This window comes from Lipomyces arxii (genome assembly GCF_038497795.1).
Source record: "Lipomyces arxii strain Phaff 12-163 unplaced genomic scaffold V1512scaffold_4, whole genome shotgun sequence".
NCBI lineage: Eukaryota > Fungi > Ascomycota > Lipomycetes > Lipomycetales > Lipomycetaceae > Lipomyces > Lipomyces arxii.
The window spans coordinates 903433-915584 of record NW_027117703.1 but is presented as its reverse complement, the minus strand read 5'-3'; the positions used below and the strand labels follow the sequence as shown (position 1 = coordinate 915584).

Below are 12152 nucleotides of genomic sequence, written 5' to 3'. Positions count from 1 at the left end.
TTATTCGACATAATGCAGAAGCCTAATTAAACTGAGGCACCAAATTGTAATGCTAAGACATATTAGTCAATATCCTTTTTATGCCTAGCCAGTTCACTTTTTGCAGATTTCTACACGCTAAAACGTTCGACATACCCAATAGAAGATGAGACACATCAAGTTTGACACGAATATGTGAATTTTTGTGCTTATAAAAAATTAGATCTCAATAAATACTTAAGTTGGACGTTTCAGTGAACAAAACGAACTAAGGTACGAATTTAGGAAATATCTAGTTTTACAAATAAATGTCTCGTTTCATACATTGACAACCAATGATAATTAGAATGGTCAACACGCTATACTGGATGCGCTCGCAGAGTCTATATTGTTCGCGGTAACAATTCTACAGTGAAGCGGGATCATAGCATGTAAACTCCTGTAATAATTGTTCGTGCTAAATACTTGTGAAATCTTTATTCATAAATTCGTTGTAATAGACTGCCTAGACAGTCGTGAGACTTGTGACCCATTTTGGTACTTCTGCGGACGGTGCTCAAATTGAACAGCCCATCTGATTTGGCGATACCGTAAGCTACATGAAATCATCGAATGACTTGTTGGCGTCATTTCTAATTAGCTCTCGCATTCCCTCCGGCATTACCGGGTCTCCAGTGAGTTTGTCCTTGACGTATCGAAATGGCATTTCGGTACTTTCATGCTTATTCCACCGAAATTCTGGAGTATCAACGTACTCTATGTCGTTTAATTTCACTATCGTAGACAATCAAAATAAATACTGGCTATACACTGTATAACATACGTTGATCCTCAATGATCATTTTGGTTACGCGGATTGCAGTATCAGTTGTCATCTGCTTTACTCCCAATCTACGACCTTGGAAGCCGTACCTCCTTAATTCACCAGTGCGATCTGCATCAGATTAGTAATGAAAGCGGCAAATTTGCTTTCATACCTCTAGGAGGATCATCACCTAGAATGCCTCCAAACACATAGTAATCAAAGTTGACAGCGTCACCAGGAGAGAGATCTACTTCTGCGCCGGGATCAAGCAAACATACCCGCCCTTGATTTGCCAACTGTTGTAAACCAGGCAACATGATAACTTCCTCCGTCGTTGTGGTAACGACACGACTGTCCTGAAGTTCTACTGGTAGAGACGCATATAACTCTGGCTTTAAAGAAGTAAGAAAAAATTTTGAACCTCCACCAACATCGCGAGAGACGGCAAGATATTCCAGTTTAACCCATGGAAATATGCCATCTTCCATATGTTCAACGACGTATTTTTTGGATGACTCCATTGTTGATTGATTATAAAATTCTAGTATAAAATTTTGAGCGAGTGCATGATTTTCCTGAAAAATAATGCCCACCATAAAAACGCCCTGAACTTTTGTGCGGCTCAAGAGATCACTTAAAAAACAAAAATTCGGGCTTGCACATTTTGGAAAACTTCCGCGTACTAAAAGAGTTTACATAGTGCGGCTGACGAATGTTTCCCCACCAAATTTAACACACAGCTTTGCCATCTCGCAATTTAGTTAAATCCGTAAGATCGGCAGTGCAGAATGTGTTCACATGATAGACTTCAGCCCACGTACAGATGATTTATGGTTCACTACACTGGTCCACACTGAACAGGTGAAGAATGCGACATAATTCTGTCGGAGAAATTCATTTTATAGATATCAACTTATATCTTCATATTAATTAATAACGCAACTGATTTAGCTCATGAATCTTGAATGCTCAATACTGCTCTATGAGAAAACTCTGAGCATGCGTGTATTCATTAGCAAGTTAGGTTATTAAATTGATTCAACGTTCAATTTAAAATTTACATTCATTGGGTTCTTGTGCATGTACTTCAGAAAAACGGTCGACGCCGTTAAATTTGAGCATTTAATATTAATATACTTATTTTAATTTCTGAAGCTCGGACTTCTTGTTTTCTAAACTTTGACACCATTTCGCACGAAAGTTTCAGATGTACTTTATTGTTTGAGATGCATGTCATGAGAAATCCACAAAGCAATAATGATTGCCATGAATCTTAATCATAATGAAATTTCTATATTGGGCTTATGAAGATCCAATACCAAATATTTGTTTAAACAATGATTGATTGATACAACAGAAACAACCGGTCTCGGCTCACTCGGCATTTAATCATAACAATCTTAGGGATCTTTCGAAGCCAAAGGCGATGTAGGCTTCGATAATTTGTTGGTGAACGTGACATTGTTTACAAGTCTCTTCAGACATAATGGCATATAAACTCTTTTTCTGGTCATGCCTGTTACAGGTACATGGACAGTATACTATAGAAAGTATTATAGATCCAAAAGAGCAGGGTTTCAGACGGGCCCGCCACGTAGTAAACCGACAATTGTCTATAATCTGACCACACATGAAACATTTTAAAGCGGTAACTGCCGTTACATTTTTCAAATGTGGGCGAGCAAGTCAGCTGATGCCAAAAGATTTTGCGCAAAGTCAGATGTTGCCAGTACTATTACTATTACACTGAGGTAGAACAAAGTAAAAAAAAGTGATAGCATTATGTAAGAATGTGGGGTTAAAAAAGTATAATGTTAGATAGCTAAAGTATTTTCGGAATGCATCAAAGCGTGCATGCGTGCATTATATTACTATGTACCACAATGCAGCTTCCCGTTCCCAACCACGTTCTAGCAAAAAGAAAGTTAGTTGTTCATTATCACCAGATGGATCAATCCACATCAAGCAATAATTATCCTCTCTGATGGCACAGCGACTCTTCACTTTTAAACTACATCTTAGTGGTTTTATAGAATTTTTGATGTTTGTTATACATACTCTTGTATTAAATCACACCAGTTACGAATCTGGTGGCAATTTATACGCATATGTTAGGAACTCCTGTCAGCCTTACCCTCTGATAAGCGGTACGATTCGCGGCCATCGGCCATCAAAGTTTTGCTTCGCTTCGATCAAAGCGAAGCATATTTGCCCTTTATAATACGGGATGACACACTTCGAATTCCGCAAATGCGTCAGGACTAACCAACTCGGGGCGCACAACCACTGAAACTCTGTTTTCAATCGGGTTTTTACAATGTCATCCGGTGTTCATACGGGAATTGCCGCTAAGCTAGCATGTGACGTGAAACATCTGAGATCCAAGGTTGGGATTGAAGCGAGTTTGCATTAGTACGGAAGGGCTTGTGTCGCAAAGTCCCGCCTAACTTAGCACTGCAGTCGAAAAAGGCGCGTATCAGTAGAGTAGCCAGCCATATACATGTTAGTACTGAACCTTATAAAGCGCATCTGCTCCATAACCGGATTTGCAGATCGCCTATGATTCAAGGTCAGGGTCAGGGTGTACAGACCTATTGAAAACGTCCTACACAGAATGACGCTATCTTCAACCAGCAATGCCATTATTTAGACCAACTGGCGCATCTGCATTACATATACAACTGAAATCCGACAGTTAAATCAGCAGTCAAAGAATTCTAGTATTTGTGATGTTTCACTTTGCTGATGTGTACGAGGACCGAGCGTTAGAATTTGTCTCGAACCGGCGATATGACACCATAAAAATACACCAAAGCCGCATCTAGCATGGCTTTGCTTGTTATACAGTCGAATAAAAAGCCGTCATACTTTTACGCAAACTACAAAATCTAATATTACAGTTAAAAGTATAAATAAAAGATATGAAGCATTGAAGTGCTTTAAAGATCTGATTGATTTTGAACCACGGCATAATTTCGACGTAGTTACGCTTTAAGGCAGCGAGAAAGGGCTGGGCTACTTGGCTCTTTGTTGTCTGAGCAGAGTTGGTTTGTCTTATCAAATTCATTTGTTTGGCTTACTGGTCTATATACGTTAATGACGTTAAATTCAAAACCGGCAAGCGTATATAGCATGAGAAAATAGACTGTCAACGGTTTGCTGTTACTGTAAGGGGATAAAATTACTCGACTGACATGTTTTTTATTGGTACACTTTACATACAAACCGCATTGACGGTTCTTAGAGCTATTATTCTACACGTGTTCACTGCAGCCTTTTTGTTAGTTGGCTGCTGCATTGCTATTTTACAATATAGGTATTTTGTCGGTTTACTTTCAGTGTGCAAGCTTTATGTGAGTTGAGGGTGTAAACTTGGTCATATTCAGACATGTACATGCGCTTTGTATTCTTCAGTGTATGTCCATCCTCAAGCTCGCAATGTTGTTTAAAGCAAGAATAGTTTACAATTCTCTCTCATGATAAACTCCGAAATTCCAATAGAAGCCAATTAGAAACGGTAAACTGGGTTCCGCTTCAGTGTACCCGGTGATCCGGTACAAGCGAAAAAGACATGACACCTTATTTAAATGTAATTTGCCAGATTTACAGTCCGAAGTCTTCGTATTCTGGCTCAACTGAAACCCTGAAACCACAATAGATATACCCTACCCTACACCAAGCTTGAATTTAGAGTCGTATTTTAACCCTATCCACATTGCAGATTAAAAGTACCAAGTTTTAAAATAGTTACAAAGCGAATACAGGATAATTCTGGAGTATGGATTTAATGAAACGGTAAGACGCTAATAGGTGGACGGACAAAATTTAACAACTGAAGGCCGGCAATTAGAGCTTGCTTATTTGATATGGACGGCCTTTTGATCGATTCAGAAAGAATATATACCGAAGTTACCAACGAACTATTAGCAGAGCATAATAAGCCAAGTCTTCCTTGGTCTATAAAGGCTGATCTGCAAGGTCGTCCTGGAACAGAAGCGTCTGCAAGGTTTCTTAAGTGGTCGGAGCTTCCATACACACCAGAGGAATTTTACGCAAAGACTACTGACAGGCAAACCACACGATGGAAATATACTCGTCCCATGCCCGGAGCAGAAAAACTGTTAAGGCATTTAGTAGACCAGCAGGTACCCATTGCCCTGGCGACGTCTTCTCATCGAGGGAACTATTTGCTTAAAACTGCGCATCTCACAGAAGTGTTCAGTTTGTTTGATGACAAGCATAAAGTGCTTGGGGACGACCCGCGGATACCGAAAGGTAGAGGAAAACCTCAGCCAGATATATGGCAAATTGCGCTTCAATGCTTAAATGACACTCTGTCACTATCCGGTGTTGAACCTGTCAAACCGGAAGAATGCCTGGTATTTGAAGATGGGATTCCAGGCGTCATAGGTGCCAAACGAGCGGGTTGTCAAGTTGTTTGGGTCCCTGATCCAAACATTTTAAACGAATTCTCAGTCACTAAGGATGAAATTGTGGGAGAGTGGGGAGAAATTATCTTGAGTCTTGAAGACTTAGATTTGGCAAAGTACGGCTTGTTGTAGAGTAGTCGCGGTCATAAGAAAAATAAGAAAAATGAAAAGTGAAGGTAGTCTGATTTAACAAAGTTTAGAATTAAGTATCTATCGTACAAACAATGGTGCGCCAAATCAGTCGATAAGCTAACAGACTTAATCATACAATTCCAATTTACACAAACTCCTAATCGCAGACCGATAACACCCACTCCAAAAACACAATGCACAATACAATTCCATCCTATTTAAAGCTAGTTATGTCATTCTCGAAATTTGACAATTGATGACCATCGTAGCCAATCTCCAAATAATCAATGCTTAAGGCCGCAGGCCCGTAATACATGCCACTTGTAGGCAAGCTGACATAACAACTGCAGGGTGATATGGAACATGACTGATCATGGAGCACAGAAGCCGCCGGAAATTCAAGCGAAGGGAAAGTATTTGAAACCGGAGTGAGAAGCTCTGGAGATGATTGAGGCGAAATCGAGAAGTTGGAAGCGGAAGACGCATACGAGAGAGCCAAATCACCATCAGATCGTACGGGATAAAGACAATCAAACCCAATAAGCTGCGGGCTCTGCTCATGCACATCAGTGTTGTCAGAATAGTACGCAAAAGATCGAGACTCCTCGTCATCATCTTCCTCCTCCACCTCAGAGTCTATTGAGAAGGAGCGAATCGGAACCAAGTCAGAAAGACTTGACCCGTCACTTGAAAGCTGCTGAGAAATTTCCTTCTGCAACGGAACAAAACAATCGGCATGTCTCCCCTTAAATTTTTCAATCCAAGATGCACTCGCCTTGAACCCTGACGGGCCACCGTCTCGAGCTAGAACAGCTGAAGTATCCAGGGCCTTCTGCTTTATTTTTTCATCGCACGCATCCAATCCAGAAGAAACCTGCCTTTTCACCCAATCGGCAACAACAACTTCAATGTGGTCGAGTCTACCACTGCCAATCGCATAGCTAATGGGTTTCCGCTGCAGATCAGAACTCTCTTGATCCATGTTTTTCTTCATAGCTTTGCATATTTTAGATACCGTACTGCGTTCGATACCAAAGACTTTCCCCACTTTTTTTTGTGATTCAGTAGGATGTACAAGAGTATGGCGCCAGACACTTAGCTTCTCAGCCTGAGTAAGAGTTCTCCGTCGGTTAGGCTTAGGGTTTTTATCGACCGCCATTGTGACGAAAGGCCTAGGTGAAGAAGACGAAGAAGAAATCGAAGCCGAACGCGCCCGATCGGTGTCTTCTGAGTTTGCGAAAGACAATGTATTTGGGACTGGAGAAGTGTGCGGCCGATCCTTCATAATGGCATAGTGCGAAGCGGCAGTCACAGGCGGCGAAAATTGCATTTCACCAAGCAGATAAGAGCTTTGATATGCAGATTTTCCAAGGACAGACTGATTTGCGCTGCTAACATGTTGGCTTGTGAAGTCATCATAATCCGAACCACTACGAGACAAAGGCTGAGTTTCAGCGTCCATGTAGCCCGATATTTGCATTGGCATTTGGACAGGCATGAAGGAAGTAAAGCATTGAGAGGGAGCTGAAGGAACCGCTTCTGTTTTTCGATCTTGCTGAAAAAAATTCGATCCAGAATCATCCGATTCAACAAAAAGAGCGGTATTCATGGTGAATGGCGATCTGAATCAGAATTGAAGTGTGATAGAAATCAAAATCGGAATAAGCCAACAGCTAAAAGCTATCAGATCAAAGCAAAATGAGATTAACGACGAAAGGAGAAAATACCATAAGACGGAACGGAAGAGGGGAAAGAAAGAGAATAAATAGAAGCGGTGGTGAGAAACATAGCGAAGGGAGGGAACAAAGGTATTTCAATCCGCGTGTCATTTCAGACTAGGCGTAGTTTGTGGGTGGAGAGACGCTCGCACATCGACAGCGCGAAGGGTAAGCGATACCAATCTACACAAGCATATTTGATAGTACACATTAGTGAGCATCATGTATTTTTGTCAAACAGTGAGCCGCGAACTTGGTACGCGTGGTGCATTAAGACGGGCGACACACCTTTCAGAGCATGTCGACCACATACTCGGAAGCATGTCTCGCATAGTAACTTTGGTAAGGTAGCGGGTACTAAAAATGTACTACTTTTTATGTTTTTAATTGCACACAGAAACTATGTATTAAAATCGTACCAGTACTAGTTTAAGCTAGTTGAGCGGTGACCTCATTACACTTTATAGTGCAACAGGATCGGCGAAACCATACACATACGAGAGCTTGGACCGTATAAAATCACGTGCGTCCAAGTTTGGCTTTCGCAAGTTCAAATAGCACTACACTTTCGGCCGGATCTGGGTTGGTCTAACCCTATGCCCACTGTTATCGTACATTTTCTACTGCGTCAGCTCTGCGGTACTGCAATGTATTGACTGTGCATGTATTAGCTTTGACTTGAGATGTTCTTGCACCTGAAAGTGATCTGCAGATTATAATTTTTGATACAGAAACAGAAAAGTTTGAGAACCGGCAGTTTTCCCTGAGGGTGTACATTTTTCTTATTATATAGTTTTATGAGTTAATCTAACATGGTACATGCAACTTAATCAAACTAATTGATTGATAAGCCGGAAATCTCAATGTAGACAGACATTAGAATCTGATTTCAGTTTCGGTTCCAACATGCCGAAATTCCTAGTCTCGTCAAAATGGAACGGTAGCATTTCCATCATTACACTAACTCCGATTCCTCCCATCACCTCGTCAACAGGTAGAATAGATTTTCTACCGTAGATGCTAACACTAGCCTGTTATGGACAATACGTTATTGATTTTATCTCGTCAGATTTATTAGAAGCAAGAATTATAGCACGCTCTGTTTAGGTTTGGAATCCGCCTACCCACCCAAAGTGTTTTACCGCCAGCACTTTAATGCCGATTTGGCGATTAAGGTTTTAGAAATATTAAGGTGTAACAGTAGTCTTTTTTAGCATTAAAATTTTTGTACCGCCTTTATCTGTGGTTCCTTCACCTTTTAAACGAGTAATTCTCCACCTCTATCTTTCAAATGCAAACTTTTGCTTCAAAATTTTATCTAGCACAGAAACACATAAAATGAGTGGTTAAATACGGTATTAATTGTATTATTTGTAAATTGTGCAATGATTAGAGGCGTGCAAGCTTCAAAATGGCGGGTCGTAGACTATCGTTTTTGCAAGTCAAACCACCCGTGTCAAAAATCCGGCGAAAGAGTTTTTTAAGGTTTTTGCAGGATCTGACAGGCTACACGATCCACGTCGATCTCTGTGCCGCGCCTTGTGTTCATGTTAGCTGGATCCAGCTTTGCTACCGATAACTGGTCTAAGCTCTACCGACTTGTCCGCTAGCTGCAGCTTCTGTTTCTTCTGTGAGCTAACTTATCTATTTTCTTTCCACGAACCATGAACATGCAAACTTTGTCCTCATATGACCTAAACATGAATGAGTTCAAACTGGAATAGAAAATTTAACATATTGAATTTCATTCCGTAACTAAATGACTGACCATTTGCTGATACATGACAGTTAGTTTTGACATGAATTTGCATAAGTATCTGCTGCTCTGAGCTCCTGGTATACGAATCTAGACACAAAGAAAAAAAAAACTAATAGTACTTTCGGAATGTATTTCTTATTTTGCGTGAGGCCCATGCTGATACTCTATAAATGTTCAAACCAAGCCGATGCCGAGTTCTAATCTATGTACATCACTAGCCTACATTAGCAATTTCAGTAGCCCCATCTTATCAGCTACGCTGAACAGTACAGCTAGAAGCCATGAAAAATTTAATTGAATGCGTATGTCTAACAAATCTACTAGCAGACAGAATTTTGCAGCAAAAGCACGCATATGCTAATTTTATACTTAGTTCTTTAAAAGCGCAGCTTGTGCTGCAATGCAAATGCAGAGCGGTTAAACTGTACTCAATTTACGTTCAGGTTATGCACGTCTTCTGCCAACCCCCCCGGCCCATATATGCCACCTGGGGCACCCATCATTTGTTGTTTCCGTTGCTGCGCTTCAACACCAGGCCCATCTGGCCCATTCACGTAGTGAAGTAAAGTAGAATCGAGCGGAAGCGGGCTTACGATTAGAGGCCCGTATTTTTGAGACTTTTCCATCGACCCATATTTTCCGCCTTTTTGGACGTATAAATCCCAACTCATAGCTCCGTCTGCCAGTACAGCACCAATTGAATAGTTGCGGCGTGGAAGCAATTTCTGCAGATCGAGTCTGCGACCGTCGACGTCGTTCTCAAAAAATTGAATCATTTCTTCCCTTGTGTCGGTGTGTTTATGACTACTATTAATTTCAGGAAGATATATTTTGTCACTATTGTGTAACAACCGAATCACTGGACCTGGAGGAGGAACGTTTGAAATTGCAGATGTTATTATCTGATACATAAGTTGATAATTCTCCGGAGCATCGGGATTGAAAAACTTGCCCATACCACAGCAGTGAACATCTCCGGACACAAAAGAAATTCTAACGTTCTTGTCTCGCGCGATTCTTTGGAGGTTGCGAACAAAAAAGACCCTTTCTGAGGCATGCCGTTTGTGAGTCCAATGATCGGCCAGGTCGTCCAACAAATCTACTTCTCCAAAACCAGAAACGACAGAACCCATTACTCCACTCTTACCGAAAGCTTTTTTGACATTCTCAAATTGCTTTTTGGTGGAGTGTTCAGCGCCAACAACTTTAGCTACCTTTGAGCTTGCTTTCTCAAGTACATTCCATGCTCCATTAACCGCACGTTTCGTGTGCATAATCCCTGTTAAAATATTCTCAACTGCGGTCAATCGAGGATAAACGATAGGTACAGCTAGCATGATTACTACATGGCGTACTCTAGACGATAAGCTTTCAAGGCGATGAAAAAGCTCCATATGCGTCGCTTCACCGATAATACTGTTCAATGCACGCTCAGCTCTCGTGTCAGGTCCAAGGATCACTGCGCTTGGACCAAGATTCTTTAAAAAGTGCCATCCTCGTCCTGTCACCGTGAATAAATCCCAAGGATCAGGCTCAGTTTCAAGAATCGTTTCCGTAGTTTGATGCTGAAATAACAAATAAAAATGAAATGCTATGCGGCCGATATTACGAAGCACGCTCGATTGTTGCATGTAATCAGGATAAGATCCAAAACCGTCAAAGATATCATGATCATCAATCTGAAATATGCTAGGAATTGATGCCAAGCAATCCCGTATCCCGATCCTGTCAAAGTGACAGGTGTAGTAAAAAAAGTAAGCAAGATTGATATCACTTTCCATCCTAGGTGTCCAATCATAGTCATGACGATTCATCTTACCTTTCACCTTAAGCCAGTCTTGAAGCGATGCTACTTCTTTCCACATTCTGTCAGCATATATCTGGTCACCTCCACCAAGCATTACATGCAGCCCACCCAGCTGTTTGTGCTTGTCCATCACATCTTCCCAGAGATAGCCAACTCCACCCAGTTCTTCGCGTTCTTCTTCGCTCACTCCTAATGAGAAGTCGGCACAAGAGAAAGCCATAAACTTCCACTCAGTCTCTTCTGATCCAGCCACAAGAAATTGATATGTAAACGTCTTTCCAAACAAGGTGAGAGCGTAAGTCCAAAACTGGTCAGTATAACCTCGGGACTGGTGTATAGTAAGTTCATAACGAAAGAATTTGTAATTTTTATATTGATAAATCACTCTTGGGGCTACCGCCTGAATTTGAGTAATATCACTGGTTGGATGGAATTGGAAATAGGGCGCATCTGAAGACTCAATAACAACCATCACTGATCCAAACCAGACCCCATTAACAACATCAACGTTTTTGTACCTCAAGTATGGTCCAAAAAAGGTTCCGTTAGACGGCACGGAATGATAAACAGTTTCTATGTCAACAACCCCATGTTTCCCGGGTACAGAATTATCCTCTTGCTGGTTACCTAAAGCATACCCAGAATTTTGAATTAAAATTTGAGCCGATCTTGCCGATAGATTCTGATTTTGAGAAGAATTAGCAATTTGCTCGTTGTTCTAGAATTATAGCAGTCAGAATCCAGTCATCTAAACCATATAAAACCTACAATTGCTGTTTGCGACTGTTGATAACCAAGATTCTCGTTGTAGCCTTGACCTGGAGCTGACCGATCATGACTGTCAGACGCATTCATACTGATAATCTGTCGGTAACTACGAAATAAAGAAAATTTCTATTTCGATGTTTCCAAAGCTAATTGTAAAAAAAACAATCAGTTACTCGTTACATGAAGTCCCAACTGCGGTTACACGTCGATCATAGCTGTCAAATAAACTTCAAGTGCGTCATATGGATATATCAATCTTTGAGCGAATGATGCCCTAACCTTAGAACTAAGCTGTCAAAATGTATTTCTGTTACATTGTATAATTCAAACCAATATTCTACTCGTTAAATTATACTGACCTAATTAATGAGTTGCCAATATTCACCTAAATTGTTTATCATTAAAATCAAGATTATCAAAGGCAAGAAAGAAGGATTAAAGGCAACACAGTGAGGCGGAAATATGTGTACAAGACCGTGTGGCTTTCAGGGTTTCAGCGTTTCAGCGTTCCTTATGGTGGTTGTGATGGTAACCCTTCTTTTTTTTTTACTCAAGTTTTCATCTGTATGCAACCCAAATGTTATGACAGATTGACTTTTGCGATACGAATGAATTTTGCATGAGAGGAACAGTAACTAAATTGAAATAGCAAATGAATACCAAACAAAGTAATTACTGAACAGTGTGAGAGTCTTACTCGCTAAACCACCTAGCTCTCGTCTGAGCGTGACCTGGTTGTGATCCGGCAAAACAA

General features: G+C 40.8%; 3 protein-coding genes across 3 annotated transcripts; 1 reads left to right on the top strand and 2 right to left on the bottom strand.

The window, feature by feature from the left end:
* Nucleotides 1-291: 291 nt before the first annotated feature.
* V1512DRAFT_260799 (SAM-dependent RNA methyltransferase) lies at nucleotides 292-1440 on the bottom strand. Its single transcript, XM_066915936.1, has 4 exons — nucleotides 1378-1440; nucleotides 957-1325; nucleotides 803-913; nucleotides 292-753 (listed from the first exon to the last, which is right to left on the bottom strand). Exons 2-4 carry the CDS (start codon nucleotides 1303-1305, stop codon nucleotides 575-577), a joined length of 639 nt encoding a protein of 212 aa, XP_066772830.1. The 5' UTR covers nucleotides 1306-1325; nucleotides 1378-1440; the 3' UTR covers nucleotides 292-574.
* A 2976-nt stretch (nucleotides 1441-4416) lies between these two features.
* V1512DRAFT_260792 (HAD-like domain-containing protein) lies at nucleotides 4417-5546 on the top strand. The gene is made up of 2 exons (XM_066915935.1): nucleotides 4417-4579; nucleotides 4623-5546. The coding sequence occupies exons 1-2, from the start codon at nucleotides 4563-4565 to the stop codon at nucleotides 5344-5346; spliced, it is 741 nt and encodes a 246-aa protein (XP_066772829.1). The 5' UTR covers nucleotides 4417-4562; the 3' UTR covers nucleotides 5347-5546.
* A 3401-nt stretch (nucleotides 5547-8947) lies between these two features.
* V1512DRAFT_128022 (uncharacterized protein) lies at nucleotides 8948-11917 on the bottom strand. Its single transcript, XM_066912950.1, has 2 exons — nucleotides 11399-11917; nucleotides 8948-11348 (listed from the first exon to the last, which is right to left on the bottom strand). Exons 1-2 carry the CDS (start codon nucleotides 11483-11485, stop codon nucleotides 9252-9254), a joined length of 2184 nt encoding a protein of 727 aa, XP_066772828.1. The 5' UTR covers nucleotides 11486-11917; the 3' UTR covers nucleotides 8948-9251.
* Between the last annotated feature and the right edge of the window lie 235 nt (nucleotides 11918-12152).

Coding starts and splice junctions, on each gene's coding strand:
- V1512DRAFT_128022 (XM_066912950.1), bottom strand. CDS start 11,485: ATGAATGCGTCTGACAGTCATGATCGGTCAGCTCCAGGTCAAGGCTAC. Junction 11,349..11,398: donor AACAGTCGCAAACAGCAATT/GTAGGTTTTATA, acceptor CTATAATTCTAG/AACAACGAGCAAATTGCTAA.
- V1512DRAFT_260799 (XM_066915936.1), bottom strand. CDS start 1,305: ATGGAGTCATCCAAAAAATACGTCGTTGAACATATGGAAGATGGCATA. Junction 914..956: donor AGGTGATGATCCTCCTAGAG/GTATGAAAGCAA, acceptor AATCTGATGCAG/ATCGCACTGGTGAATTAAGG. Junction 754..802: donor AATGATCATTGAGGATCAAC/GTATGTTATACA, acceptor TGTCTACGATAG/TGAAATTAAACGACATAGAG.